Source organism: Chiloscyllium plagiosum, unplaced genomic scaffold (genome assembly GCF_037043375.1).
Source record: "Chiloscyllium plagiosum isolate Xiang-an unplaced genomic scaffold, Cpla_swu_hap1 HiC_scaffold_1, whole genome shotgun sequence".
NCBI classification, from domain to species: Eukaryota; Metazoa; Chordata; class Chondrichthyes; order Orectolobiformes; family Hemiscylliidae; genus Chiloscyllium; species Chiloscyllium plagiosum.
In genome coordinates this window covers 120,964,954-120,979,843 of record NW_028270139.1, presented here as the reverse complement: position 1 = coordinate 120,979,843, position 14,890 = coordinate 120,964,954, and the positions used below count along the sequence as shown (strand labels likewise).

The following is a 14,890-nucleotide window of genomic DNA, read 5'->3' as shown; positions in this document are numbered from 1 at the left end:
GCAATGTTTCCTCCAGCATCTATTTCCTCGACATGACCAGTTTGCTTCACAGTCTCTTTGAGAGAGAGAGAGAGAGAAACCAATGGTGGTGGTTTAGGGATGCCCACATCCCACAATCAAACCTCTTAAAGAAAGTTTCACCAAAAAAGGTACAATTTTAGAAGCTGGCTATTACATAAGAGTTAGATTATTTAAAAGTGTTACTTTACATCCAAATGCGGGCAAATATCAAGTATACAGTAATCTAAATGGTGACACTGAGGAAACCCCAGTATTGAGCCTTTGATCCATTTTCTATCAGATCAGGAAAGGAATGTGGCGTGATCAGGTCTAAAAGGAGAGCAATGCTTGAGGGATAAATGGGAAACGGCTGTTCCTGGGTTCTCTATTCAGGTCCATATTTTTTATCACCACATCCTGTTGGTTTGTGATCAATTCAGCAGGTTCAAGTTTCACGCGGACCTGGTTTCTTGAAGTACAGCTGTATCAGCAATGCGGGCTCCAAATAGCTCTTTGGTCTCCTATTTGAAGATACGGCAGGTCATACGGCACTGGGCCAAGTGGCAACAATTGTGTGCTTTCTACTTACAATTGTTGGCAGTTTGGCAATGGAAAAATTGCAGCTATTTGAAAGAAATTCTACGTCGAGGCATGCTGAAATGAGTCTCATGTTCGTTTAATTTCAATACTTATTGAAAATGTAAAAAATTAATTTGTTTTGTGTAAATGCTTATGTTTGATAGCAATTGATTCAATTTTTAAAATTTAATGAGAAAAATAAAATTCATTTTTTTGAAAATGAAATAATTCAAATACCACTCAGGCACAAAATTTGATTATTATAATATTGTGAAATAAAACATAATAGTTTCTGTTACAAATTAGATTTTGATCTATTGCATTCAATAACACCAGCAGACTCGAGTTTATTTATCTGCTCTTTTGTGAAACCATGCTCGGCCAACACAAGTTGTGTGTGCTCTCCCACTCGTGGATCCCTTTCCAAGCTGACAACGGCTGGGGTCCGGGACAGGACCGGAGCTGGTCTCGGGCTGACTTGTCCATCCTGAGCAGTAATAAAAGATCCCCTTTCTCGATTGTGTGGATGACTGAAAGCTTCTTGGAAAGACAAAACAGGAGTAACACAAGCATCAGTTCCATCAAAGATCTTGGTCCAGTGTTCTTGGCTCTTTGCAGCAAATGCTTCTGTAAAAATTCTTTTTAACTCAGGCCAGTCAGATTGGCTGTTCTGAGGGGGGAGTTTGGTGGAATCCAAGCCAAGACCTACAACAACATACAGAAAGGAGCATCTAGTCATAAGGTCAACTGTACATGGAAACCACAAAATCTGACTGATTAAAAAAAACTGACCTTTAATTCAGAATGAACTGACTTTGAAAGATTCTGATTAAAAGCAACAACATTTAGTATTCAAACTCCTTGCGCTGAGCAGACATTTCAGGCTTCTGTTTAAATTTCAAAACTGAGGCTGATACGTACATCAGTATTGTGGGAGTACTGCAGTGTTGAGATTCCTTCAGTAGTATGTTAAAATGTCTGTCAAGATTATGTACTAAAGTCTGTAGAGATTCTTGAATAACACCAAATTTTAACTCAGTTGAGAGTGCTAATTAATGAGTCAAGATGCAAAGGACAATCAGTGCTGGTCAAGAGTAAAGCACAGTGCTTTGCATTGTTAACTAGGCCCTAAGCCTTTGCTCTTCCCGATTTGTAACTAAGGTTTGTTAGGAATTATGAAATCATACTTTCCACATCATTCAGATTCAAACTCTATTGACATGGATTTCTTAGTAACTTTGGCTGAAATTCTCATGAATGGTGACAGATTTCATTAAGTTTATTTTCTATTAAAGACAATTCCCTCCCTAATTCCCTCTGCCATTTCCACCTATCTTTCGTCCTTGAAAACCTCCTTAAATCTGACCTTTTTAATTCAGTTCTTAGACATCTCCCAATAGTTTAATTCTTCAGCTTGGTGTCAATTTTTGAGTCTGTATTTCTGCCAAGTGTCTTGGGCAGTTCGTTTGCATTAATGGGGCTAGATGAATGCTGGTTGTTTTTATTAAATCTTACCTCTAGAAATGAAATAATCTGTAACAAAAAAATATATTTTTCAAAGATGGTTACAACTTATAAGTAGATCTTACAACACTGACAATTGGCAAAATATCATCACCGTATAAAACAAAAACAGAAACTGCTGGAAAATCTCAGCAGGTCTGGCAGCATCTGTGAAGAGAAATCAGAGTTAACATTTCAGGTCCAGCGACACTTGAGTCATAGAATTGTAGAGTATGGAAACAGAACCTTCAGTCTAACTCATCCATGCCAATCAGATATCCTAAATTGATCTAGTCCCATTTGTTAGCATTTGGCTCATATCCTTCCAAACTCTTCCTATTCATGCCCCCATCCAGATTCCTCAGACACAGACTCATACAGATATACAGCATGGAAACAGACCCTTTGGTCCAACCCGTCCATGCCGACCAGATATCCCAACCCAATCTAGTCCCACCTGCCAGCACCCGGCCCATATCCCTCCAAACTCTTCTTATTCATATACCCATCCAGATGCCTTTTAAATGTTGCAATTGTACCAGCCTCCACCATTTCCTCTGGCAGCTCATTCCATACATGTACCACCCTCTGTGTGAAAAAGTTAGGTCTCTTTTATATCTTGCCCCGCTCACTCCAAATCTATGCCCTCTAGTTCTGGACTCCCCGACCCCAGGTATGCCTATTTATTCTATCCATGCCCCTCATAATTTTGTAAACCTCTATAAGGTCACCCCTCAGCCTCCGACACTCTAGGGAAAACAGCCCCAACCTGTTCAGCACCTCCTTGTAGCTCAGATCCTCCAACCCTGGCAACTTGTAAATCTTTTCTGAACCCTTTCAAGTTTCACAACATCTTTCCGGTAGGAAGGAGACCAGAATTGCAGGCAATATTCCAACAGTGGCCTAACCAATGACCTGTACAGCCGCAACATGACCTCCCAACTCCTGTACTCAATACTCTTGACCAATAACGGAAAGCATACCAAACGCCTTCTTCACTATCGTATCTAACTGCGACTCCACCTTCAAGGAGCTATGAACCTGCACTCCAAGGTCTCTTTGTTCAGCAACACTCCCTAGGACCTTACCATTAAGTGTGTAAGTCCTGCTAAGATTTGCTTTCCTAAAATGCAGCACCTCACATTTATCTGAATTAAACTCCATCTGCCACTTCTCAGCCTATTGGCCCATCTGGTCCAGATCCTGTTGTAATCTGAGGTAAACCTCTTCGCTGTCCACGATACCTCCAATGTTGGTGTCATCTGCAAACTTACTAATTGTACCTCTTATGCTCGCATCCAAATCATTTATGTAAATGACAAAAAGTAGAGGGGCCCAGCGCCAATTCTTGTGGCACTCCACTGGTCACAAGCCTCCAGTCTGAAAAACAACCCTCCACCACCACCCTCTGTCTTCGACCTTTGAGCCAGTTCTGTATCCAAATGGCTAGTTCTCCCTGTATTTCATGAGATCTAAGCTTGCTAATCAGTCTCCCATGGGGAATCTTGTCGAACGCCTTACTGAAGTCCATATAGATCACATTGACTGCTCTGCCCTCATCAATCTTATTTGTTACTTCTTCAAGAAACCCAATCAAGTTTCTGAGACATGATTTCCCACACACAAAGCCATGTTGACTATCCCAAATCAATCCTTGCCTTTCCAAATACATGTACATCCTGTCCCTCAGGATTTTCTCCAACAACCTGCCCACCGCCGAGGTCAGGCCCACCGGTCTATTGTTCCCTGGCTTGTCTTTACCGCCCTTCTTAAACAGTGGCACCACGTATGCCAACCTCCAGTCTTTCGGCACCTCACCTGTGACTATTGATGATACAAATATCTCAGGAAGAGGCCCAGCAATCACTTCTCTGGCTTCCCACAGAGTTCTCGGGTACATCTGACCAGGTCCTGGGGATGTATCCACTTTTAACCGTTTCAAAACATCCAGCACTTCCTCCTCTGTAATCTGAACATTTTGCAAGATATCATCATCTATTTCCCTACAGTCTATATCTTCCATATCCTTTTTCACAGTAAATACTGATGCAAAACATTCATTTAGTATCCCCCATTTTCTGTGGCTCCACACAAAGGCCGCCTTACTAATCTTTTCTCTCCTGAAAAATGTGTTGCTGGCAAAGCGCAGCAGGTCAGGTAGCATCCAAGGAACAGGAGAATCGACATTTCGGGCATAAGCCCTTCTTCAGGCCTATTCTCTCCCTAGTTAACCTTTTGTCCTTAATATATTTGTAAAAACACTTTGGATTCTCCTTAATTCTATTTGCCAAAGCTATCTCATGTCCCCGTTTTGCCCTTCTGATTTCCCTCTTCAGTATACTCCTACTTTCTCTATACTCTTCTAAGAATTCACTCGATCTAACCTGTCTATACCTGACATATGCTTCCTTCTTTTTCTTAACCACACCCTTAATTTCTTGAGTCATCCAGCATTCCCTATACCTACCAGTCTTTCCTTTTACCCTGACAGGAATATACTTTCTTTGGATTCTTGTTATCTCATTACTGAAGGCTTCCCATTTTCCAGTGCACATCTGCCTCCAATCAGCTTTTGAAAGTTCTTGCCCAATACTGTCAAAATTGGCCTTTATCCAATTTAGAACTTCAACTTTTAGATCTGGTCTATCCTTTTCCATCACTATTTTAAAACAAATAGAATTATGGTCGCTGGCCCCAAAGTGCTCCCCCACTGACACCTCAGTCACCTGCCCTGCCTTATTTCCCAAGAGTAGGTCAAGTTTTGCATCTTCTCTTGTAGGTACATCCACATACTGAATTAGAATGTTGTCTTGTACGCACTTAAGAAATTCCTCTCCACCTAAATCTTTAACACTATGGCAGTCCCAGTCAACGTTTGAAAAGTTAAAATCCCCTACCATAACCATGCTATTATTCTTACAGATAGCTGAGATCCCCTTACAAGTTTGTTTCTGAATTTCCCTCTGACTATTAGGGGGTCTATAATACAAACCCAATAAGGGATACCTTTTAAACATTGCAATTGTACCAGCCTCCACCACTTTCTCTGGCAGCTCATTCCATACACGTACCACCCGCTTCATAAAAAGGTTGCCCTTTAGGTTCATTTTAAACCTTTCCCACTCACCTTAAATCTGTGCCCTTTAGTATTTGACTCCCCTACCCTTGGAAAAGACTTTGATTATTCACTCTATCTGTGCCCTTTATGATTTTATAAACCTCTGTAAGTTCACCCCTCAGCCTCGAACGCTCCAGAAAAGCAGCCCCCGCCTATTCACACTCTCCCCACAGCTCAAATCTTCCAAACCTGGCAACATCCTTATAAATCTTTTCTGAACTCTTTCAAGTTTAACATCTTTCCTGTAGCAGAGGACCAGAATTGCACACAATAGTCCAAAAATGGCCTAATCAATGTTCTGTATACCCCAACATGACATCGCCACTCATATAACCAATGCACTGACCAATAAAGGCAAGCATACCAACTGCCTTCTTCACTCCCATGTCCATCTGCGACTCTACTAACCATATCTCCTATATCACTTCTAAATCATTTATCTAAATGACAAAAAGCAGTGAACGCAGCACCAATCACTGAGGCACATTGCTAGCCATAGGCCTCTGAAAGACCCTTCTTCAGAACATCAATATGTGTATCTAATTTATTCAATATTATCATTCAGAAATATTTTGGCTCAGAAAAGCATAATGGCCATTTCCTAAAACAATTAGAGCATATAACTAAAAGTATTAAAAGCTGAGTTCAGGATAGAACTATTGTAGATTTGTCCTAATTCCTACCGAAATCACAGAAATGACAAGAACTGGATGCTCCAAACCTTTAGGATATCCTGTTAATCCTTGTAAAGGGAAGAATCTTCACCTGCTTGAAATAAGGAAGATGTCACTAAAGGGTAGTCCCAGAGGCAGAGATCATATAAAGATTAAGTAAAAGAAGGTTACTAAGCAAGCTGAGCTCAGGAGTCATACAGCATGGAAACAGACCCTTTGTCCAACTCGTCCATGTCGACCAAGTCTTCCAAACTTACCAGTGTTTGGCCCACATCGCTCCAAATCTTTCCTATTCATCTAGGTGTTCAAATGTCTTCTAAATGTTGTAATTGTACCTGCATCTACCACTTCCTTTGACAGTTCATTTCACATATGTACAATCCTTTGTGTGAAAATGTTGACCCTTCAGGTACCTTTTAAATCTTTCTCCTCTCACCTTAAAAATATGCAGTCTAGTTTTGAACACCCTACCTGAGGCAAAAGATCTTTGCTATTCACCTTATTTATGCCTCTCATGTTTTTATAAATCTCTATTGATTTTATTTGATTTATTATTGTCACGTACTGAGATACAGTGAAAAGTATTGTTTTACGTGCTATCCATGCAAATCATACACTACTTAATCTACATCAGAGTAATAGAACAGAATGCAATATGTAGTGTTACAGCTATTAAGAGGGTAAGTGAAAGATCAACTCTAATATAGAACATAGAACATAGAAGAATACAGCGCAGTACAGGCCCTTTGGCCCTCGATGTTGCGCCGATCCAAGCCCACCTAACCTATACTAACCCACTATCCTCCATATACCTATCCAATGCCCGCTTAAATGCCCATAAAGAGGGAGAGTCCACCACTGCTACTGGCAGGGCATTCCATGAACTTACGACTCGCTGAGTGAAGAACCTACCCCTAACTTCAGTCTACCCCCCCTTAATTTAAAGCTATGCCCCCTTGTAATACCCGACTCCATACGCGGGAAAAGGTTCACACTGTCAACCCTATCTAACCCCCTAATCATCTTGTACACCTCAATCAAGTCACCCCTAAACCTTCTTTTCTCTAATGAAAACAGCCCCAAGTGTCTCAGTCTTTCCTCATACGATCTTCCTTCCATACCAGGCAACATCCTGGTAAACCTCCTCTGCACCCGTTCCAGTGCCTCCACATCCTTCCTATAGTATGGCGACCAAAACTGCACACAATATTCCAGATGCGGCCGCACCAGAGTCTTATACAACTGCATCATGACCTCAGGACTCCGGAACTCAATTCCTCTACCAATAAAAGCCAGTACGCCATATGCCTTCCTCACCGCACTATTTACCTGGGTGGCAACTTTCAGAGATCTGTGTACATGGACACCAAGATCCCTCTGCTCATCCACACTACCAAGTATCCGACCATTAGCCCAGTACCCCATCTTTTTGTTATTCTTCCCAAAGTGAATCACCTCACACTTAGCTACATTGAATTCCATTTGCCACCTTTCTGCCCAGCTCTGCAACTTCTCTATATCCTGCTGTAACCTGCCACATCCTTCCTCACTGTCAACAACTCCTCCGACTTTCGTATCATCCGCAAACTTGCTCACCCAACCTTCTAACCCCTCTTCCAGGTCATTTATAAAAATGACAAACAGCAATGGTCCCAAAACAGATCCTTGCGGAACACCGCTAGTGACGGCACTCCATGAAGAAACTTTGCCATCAACTACTACCCTCTGTCTTCTTCCATCCAGCCAATTCCTAATCCAAACCTCCAACTCACCCTCAATGCCATATCTCCGTATTTTCTGCAGTAGCCTACCATGGGGAACCTTATCAAACGCCTTACTAAAATCCATATATACCACATCTACCGCTTTCCCCTCATCAACCTCCTTCGTCACCTTTTCAAAGAATTCAATAAGGTTTGTGAGGCACGACCTGCCCTTCACAAAACCATGCTGACTATCCTTGATCACATTATTCCTATCCAGATGTGCATAAATCCTATCCCTTACAATTCTCTCTAAGACTTTGCCCACAACAGAAGTGAGACTCACCGGCCTATAGTTACTAGGGTTATCCCTACTCCCCTTTTTGAACAAGGGAACCACATTTGCTATCCTCCAGTCTTCTGGCACTACTCCTGTAGACAAAGAGGACATAAAAATCAAGGCCAATGGCTAATATATGACAGGTCCATTCATAAGTCTGATAACAGTGGGAAAGAAGCTGCTCTTAAATCTATTCATACTCATTTTCAAACTTTTGTATCTTCTATCTGATGGTAGACCCTTCCCATCCTGATTATGTTAAAAAACTGAAAGAACTGTGGATGCTGGAAATCTGAAACAAAAGCAGAAATTGCTGGAAAATCTTAGCAAAAGAGAAATCAGAGTTAATGGTTCGGGTCCAGTGACCATTCTTCAAAATGGGTTAAGACCACTTTTGATCAAGTGTTCCCACACATGCACTTGTTCTACTTGGTCCAGCTTTCTCCAGGAACAGATCCAGGAATAGAAACACAGAAAATAAGTGCAGGAGTAAGCCATTCGGCCCTTCGAGCCTACACCACCATTCAATATGATCATGGCTGGTCATGCAATCTCAGTATCTCATTCAAGCCCTCGCCCCATACTCCTTGATCTTTTTGACTGCAAGGGCCATGTCAAACTCCCTCTCGAATATATCTAATGAACTGGCCCCAACAGGTTTCTGTGGGAGAGAATTCCACAGGTTCACAACTCTAAATGATGAATTTCTTCTTTATTTCAATCCTGAATGGCTCAACCCGTATTCTTAGACTGTGATTCCTAGTTCTAGACTTCCCCAACATTAGAAACATTCTTCCGGCATCTAACCGGTCCAGACCCATCCGGATTTCATGTTTCTTTGAGAATCCCCCTCATTCTTCTAAATTCCAGTGAGTACAACCTAGTCGTTCCAGTCTTTCCTCATATGTCAGTCCAGCCATCCCGGGCATCAGTCTGGCGAACTGGGACTCCCTCAATAGCAAGAATGTCCTTCCTCAGACTAGGGGTCAAAACCTGCACACAATACTTAAGGTATTCCCTGGCTATGAAAGAGAGCATGCCATTAGCTTTCCTCACTGCCTGCTGTACCTGCCAACCCTCAATGAATGTTCCACCATGACATCCAGGTTTCGTAGCACCTCACCTTTTCTTAAACTGCCACCATTCAGATAATAAGCTGTTTTCTTGTTTTTGCGAATAAAGTGGATAACCTCACACTTATCCGCATTATATTGTATTTGCCAAGTATTTGCCCAATCAACCAGTCTGTCCAAGTCACCATAAACTTAGCATCCTCCAGTCAGCTTAGTGTCATTTGGAAATTGAGATACTGCATTCAATTCCTTTGTCCAAATCATTAATATATGATGTGAACAGCTGAGGTCCCAGCACTGAACCCTGTGGCACCCCATTCATCACTGCCTACCACTCTGAAAAGGACCCATTTATTCCAACTCTCTGCTTCCTGTCTTGCTCTTTAACCATGTCAACACATTACTTCCAATAACATGAGCTTTGCTTTTGCTTACTAATCTCTTGTGTGGAACCTTCCTGAAGAAGGGCTTATGCCTGAAACGTTGATTCTCCTGTTCCTTGGATGCTGCCTGACCTGCTGCGCTTTTCCAGCAACACGTTTTCAGAAAAGCCTTTTGATAGTCCAGATAAACAACATCAACTGATTCACCATTGACTACTTTACTGGTCACATACCCAAAGAATTCCCGAAGATTTGTCAAGCATGATTTCCCTTTCGTCAATCCATGTTGACTTGGACTGATTTTGTCATTATTGGTCCAATAATGTACAGGAAAATCTCTTGAATGTACTGCCATGCCTCCCTGTAAATTCAGCCTCACTGTTTTCAGAATCATCACAAAAGCTAAAGACTGTTATCAAATTACGTAAAATCCTCGAGTTACCTGAAATTTATGACTCATATTAGCAGGAAGCATGGACCAGGCTTTCTTTTATTTATTATTCATTCACCTGGTGAGGGTGTTACTGGCTAGGTCAGCATTTATCGCTCATACTTAATTGCCAAGAAGGCAGTTAAGAATCAGCCACATGGCTATAGGTCTGGAGTCACAGACCAGACCAGGTAAAGATGACAGTTTCATTCCCTAAAGAATATTGATGAACCATATGGAACTTTCCAATAATTGACAATAGATTCATAGTTATCATTAATCTCTTAACTATAGATTACATAATATGCCATAGCAAACTCAGGTCCCCAGAATATTAGGAGAAAGTGAGGACTGCAGATGCTGGGGATGAGAGCTTATTTATAATAAATAATAACTATTGGTAATCAGCTGAACTTACTATACTAGTTCAAACTCTTAACTCCCTTTTTAAACTCCCCTATACTTAGATGCTGACAGGGGGAAAAAAATGGGCAAAAGTGAGGACTGCAGATTATTGAAATCAGAGTCTAGATTAGAGTGGTGTTAAAAAAGCACAACAGGGCAGGCAGCATCCGAGGAGCAGGAAAATTGACGTTTCGGGCAAAAGCCCTTCACAGAACTGAAGCAGGGAGCCTCCATGATGGAGAGATTAATGGGAGGGGGTGGGGCTGGGGAGAAGGTAGCAAAGAGTTGCAGTGAGAGAGAGAGACTCACTGAGATTCTGGTGGAGAGAGGAGGAGAATTTCTTCAAGGTAGGCATCCTTGCAATGTGGGTAGAAGGAAAGAAAAAGCTGGGAAGGCTTGTCCCCAGGTGTAGTTGAGATGATCCTTTTGCCTTGTCAGAGCTTGGTGTTCCTTGATCTAGCTCTTTTCCAAATACTTTCACTACTGTATTGGAGGGACAGAGTGACTGGTTCACAACTTAGAAAGTCTCTGACCTTTGGTTAAAAGCAAGTTTACAGCAAGTGGTGATGGAAAATAAACTAGCTTTCTTCAGTCTTTAGGTAATAAAAGCACTTAAGTAAAGGGCATTGCTTTCCCTTTTGATGGTCCAAAGGTTTATAGCTGTCTCATTCACACCCATAAGCTGATCAACTACAGTTGTTCTGCTATAATGCAACAGTTGTGTTCCTCTGCAACCTCGCACTATAGAAAACAACTGTGGAAAATCACGCTGTAGAAGATCGTTAGTAGAAAATTGCTATAGCCATTCAGTAGAAAGTTCGCATTATCCAAACAACTTCCACAATTCACCAATCCATACGGACAAAATGCATGCTATAGCAGAATGACCTGTACCTGGGAGGCAGAAGACAAGTGGTCACCATCCCACAGACCAAATCAGCTACTTGTTGCTGGCTGAATCCTATTTTGTATACACCCTGGTGCCAGCTCGTCTGCATTAAACTTCAACACCATCAGTTGAACAAACAGCAGAGCAAATAACACATGGAATAACTGGAGCTTGCCTTTAAAAAGTGCAGCAATTCCTTTCACAATTCTTGCTCTTGCCCCCATTTTAGTCCACAATTAAAAATACAAGAAAATGAAAAGATATAGTCTTTACAATTCTTCAGAAATTTCATCATCCTCCTATCCTTACTGTAACAATATCTTTATTAATATTAAGTAATTAATATTATCATTCTATAATTATTGGACATCTTATAGCTTTCCCTGCAGATTTGTTCCTCCAGCCCTGTCACACTATTTTGAAGACCTACAGAAGATGCCCAGCAGCTTAATCACACACCTTTTTAACTCTAACCAAATTAAGTTTGTCTTTTATCCTCCAGTACATCTTTCCTTTCCAATAATCTCTTTGTTATTTAGTTCAACTCTACATTTGACTCCCTTTTCTGAATACACTTGAATATTAAGCATACAGTCCTCAGCATTTTCAGGCCACATTTTCTTTCTTACAATATCATTATCCCAAATGCCTTTGTACTTGTAGCTCAAGACAATTAATTCACTACATTTACAGCATTTACAATATCTACAATGTATTGACAGACATTGTAAACTTGTGTATGTACTCCTTATAGTCTTTCTTAGTGTGAGTGAGTTTTGAGAATTGTTAATAGTAACTTTCTTAGTCGGGCTTTTACTTGATTAGATTAGATTAGATTACTTAGTGTGGAAACAGGCCCTTTGGACCAACAAGTCCACACTGGCCTGCCGAAGCGCAACCCACCCAAACCCATTCCCCTTCATTTACCCCTGCCCCTAACACTACAGACAATTTAACATGGCCAATTCACCTAACCTGCACATTTTTGGACTGTAGGAGGAAACCGGAGCACCTGGAGGAAACCCACACAGACACGGGGAGAATGTGAAACTCCACACAGTCAGTCGCCTGAGGTGGGAATTGAACCCGGGTCTCTGGCGCTGTGAGGCAGCAGTGCTAACCACTGTGCTACCGTGCCGCCCACAAATTATGACACTCCTTTCTTCTCCAGGAAGGACCTTATTCATCGTTTCTACTTCTCTTTGAACGTTCAAACGAGGAGCAAGAATAGATCATTCAGTCCCTGAAGCTTGCTCTACCATTTAAGACCATTATGACTAATTGTAACCTATAATCCATATTTTCACCTACCAAATGACTTTTCATACCTTTATTATCAAGAATCAATCCACCTCTGCCTTAAAATATTCAAAGGCACAGCTTCCATTGTCTTTTCAGAAATGTTGAATAAATGTATTGAGTTGATTGAGTTTTTTGAAGGGGTGACCAAGAAAGTTGATGAGGGCAGTGTGGTAGATATTATTTACATGACGTTAGCAAGGCCTTTGACAAGGTACCGCATAGTGGGTTGTTGACTAAGGTTAAATCTCATGGGATCCAGAGACAGACAGCCAATTTGATACAAAAATAGCTTGATGGTAGAAAACAGAGGATAGTGGTAGAGGGTTGTTCTTCAGAATAGAGGCCTGTGTCCAGCGGCATGCAACAGGGATCGGTACTGGGTCCAATGTTATTTGTCATTTATACAAACAATTTGGATGAGAATTTAGAAGGTATGGTTAGTAAGCTTGTAGATGACACCAAAATTGGTGGTAGAGTGGACAGTGAAGAAGGTTATATGGGAATGCAGTGAGATCTTGATCAACTGAGCTCGTGGGCTGAGGAATAGAGGATGGAATTTAATTTAGATAAATACAATGTGGTGCATTTTGATGGGTCAAATCACGGCAGCACTTACACAGTCAATGGTGGGGCCCTGAGGAATGCTATAGAACAAAGAGATCTAAGGGCACAGGTTCTTAGCTTTTTTAAAGTGGAGTCACATGTAGACGGGCTGGTGAAGAAAGTCTTTAGCATGCTTGCTTTCATCAATCAGAGCACTAAGTAGAGGAGTTGGGATGCCTTATTGCAGCTGTACAAGATGTTGGGGCTCTGCATGTAGCTCTGGGTGCCCTGTTATAGAAAGGATATTATTAAACTAGTAAGAGTGAAGAAAAGAATTACTAGGATGCTACATCAGCTGGAATGGCGAGACTCTCGGATGGTTTGTTGCCTCCCGGGTGCCAGGGTCCGAGATGTCTCGGACCGTGTCTTCAGAATCCTTAAGGGGGAGGGTGTGCAGTCAGAAGTTGTGGTGCACATTGGCACCAACAACATAGGTAGAAAGAGGAGTGGGGAGGTCATTCAGGAGCTCAGGGAGTTAGGCTGGAAGCTAAAAACTAGGACGGACAGAGTCGTCATCTCTGAGTTGTTGCCGGTGCCACGTGACAATGAGGCAAGGAATAGGGAGAGAGTGCAGTTGAACACGTGGCTGTAAGGATGGTGTAGGAGGGAGGGCTTCAGGTATTTGGACAATTGGACTGCATTCTGGGGAAGGTGGGACCTGTACAAGCAGGACGGGTTGCACCTGAACCACAAGGGCACCAATATCCTGGGAGGTAGGTTTGCTAGCACTCTTCGGGATGGTTTTAAACTAATTTGGCAGGGGGATGGGATCCGGACTTGTAGTCCAGCAAGTAGGTTAGCTGTTTTTCAGGATATCCAAGAATGTAGGGAGGCTATGGAGAAGGTAGCACTGACAGGGAATACTTGCAGACACAGAGATGGGCTCAAGTGTGTATACTTCAATGCAAGGAGTATCAGAAATAAGGCGGGTGAACTTAAGGCGTGGATTGGTACTTGGGACTACGATGTTGTGGCCATTACGGAAATGTGGATAGATAGAGGCACAGGAATACTTGTTGGAGGTTCCTGGTTACAGATGTTTCAGTAAGATTGGGGGGGGGGGGGTGGTAAAAAAGAGAAAAAGAGATGGGGGTGGCGTTACTAATTAGAAATGGTATAACGGCTGCAGAAAGGCAGTTCGAGGGGGATCTGCCTTTGGAGGTAGTATGGGCTGAAGTCAGAAATAGGAAAGGAGCAGTCACCTTGTTGGGTGTTTACTATAGGCCCCCCAATAGCAGCAGAGATGTGGAGAAACAGATTGGGAAACAGAGTTTGGAAAGGTGCAGAAGCCACAGGGTAGTAATCATGGGCGATTTCAACTTCCCAAATATTGATTGGAAGCTCTTTAGATAAAGTAGATTGGACGGGTCAGTGTTTGTGCAGTGTGTCCACGAAGCTTTTCTAACTCAGTATGTAGATTGTCCGACCAGAGGGGAGGCCATATTGGATTTGGTACTTGGTAACAAACCGGGACAAGCGATGGGCTTGTTAGTGGGTGAGCATTTTGGTGATGGTGACCACAATTCTGTGACTTTCACCTTGGTTATGGAGAGAGATAGGTGCGTGCAACAGGGCAGGTTTTACAATTGGGGGAAGGGTAAATACAATGCTGCAAGACAGGATCTGAGGAGCATAAATTGGGAACACAGACTGTCAGGGAAGGATGTCGTTGAAATGTGAAACTTTTTCAAGGAACAGATACGACGTGTCAGGCAGGAAAGAGATGGTCGTGTGAGGGAACCTTGGTTGGCGACGGAGGTTGAATGTCTTGTAAGAAGGAAGAAGGAGGCTTACATAAGGTTGAGGAAACAAGGTTCAGACAGAGCGTTGGAGGGATACAGGATAGCCAGGAGGGAGCTGAAGAAAGGGATTAGGAGAGCTAAGAGAG

General features: G+C 42.2%; 1 protein-coding gene across 5 annotated transcripts in view; it reads right to left on the bottom strand.

The window, feature by feature from the left end:
• Positions 1–659: 659 nt before the first annotated feature.
• amacr (alpha-methylacyl-CoA racemase) overlaps positions 660–14,890 on the bottom strand; it is a 91,691-nt gene continuing 77,460 nt past the window's right edge. For all 5 annotated transcript variants that reach the window (XM_087990280.1, XM_087990281.1, XM_087990277.1 and 2 more), the window contains one exon: positions 660–1,284. In XM_087990280.1, the coding sequence (XP_087846406.1) occupies positions 875–1,284 (410 nt within the window). In that variant the 3' untranslated portion in view covers positions 660–874. The remainder of the gene's footprint in view (positions 1,285–14,890) is intronic.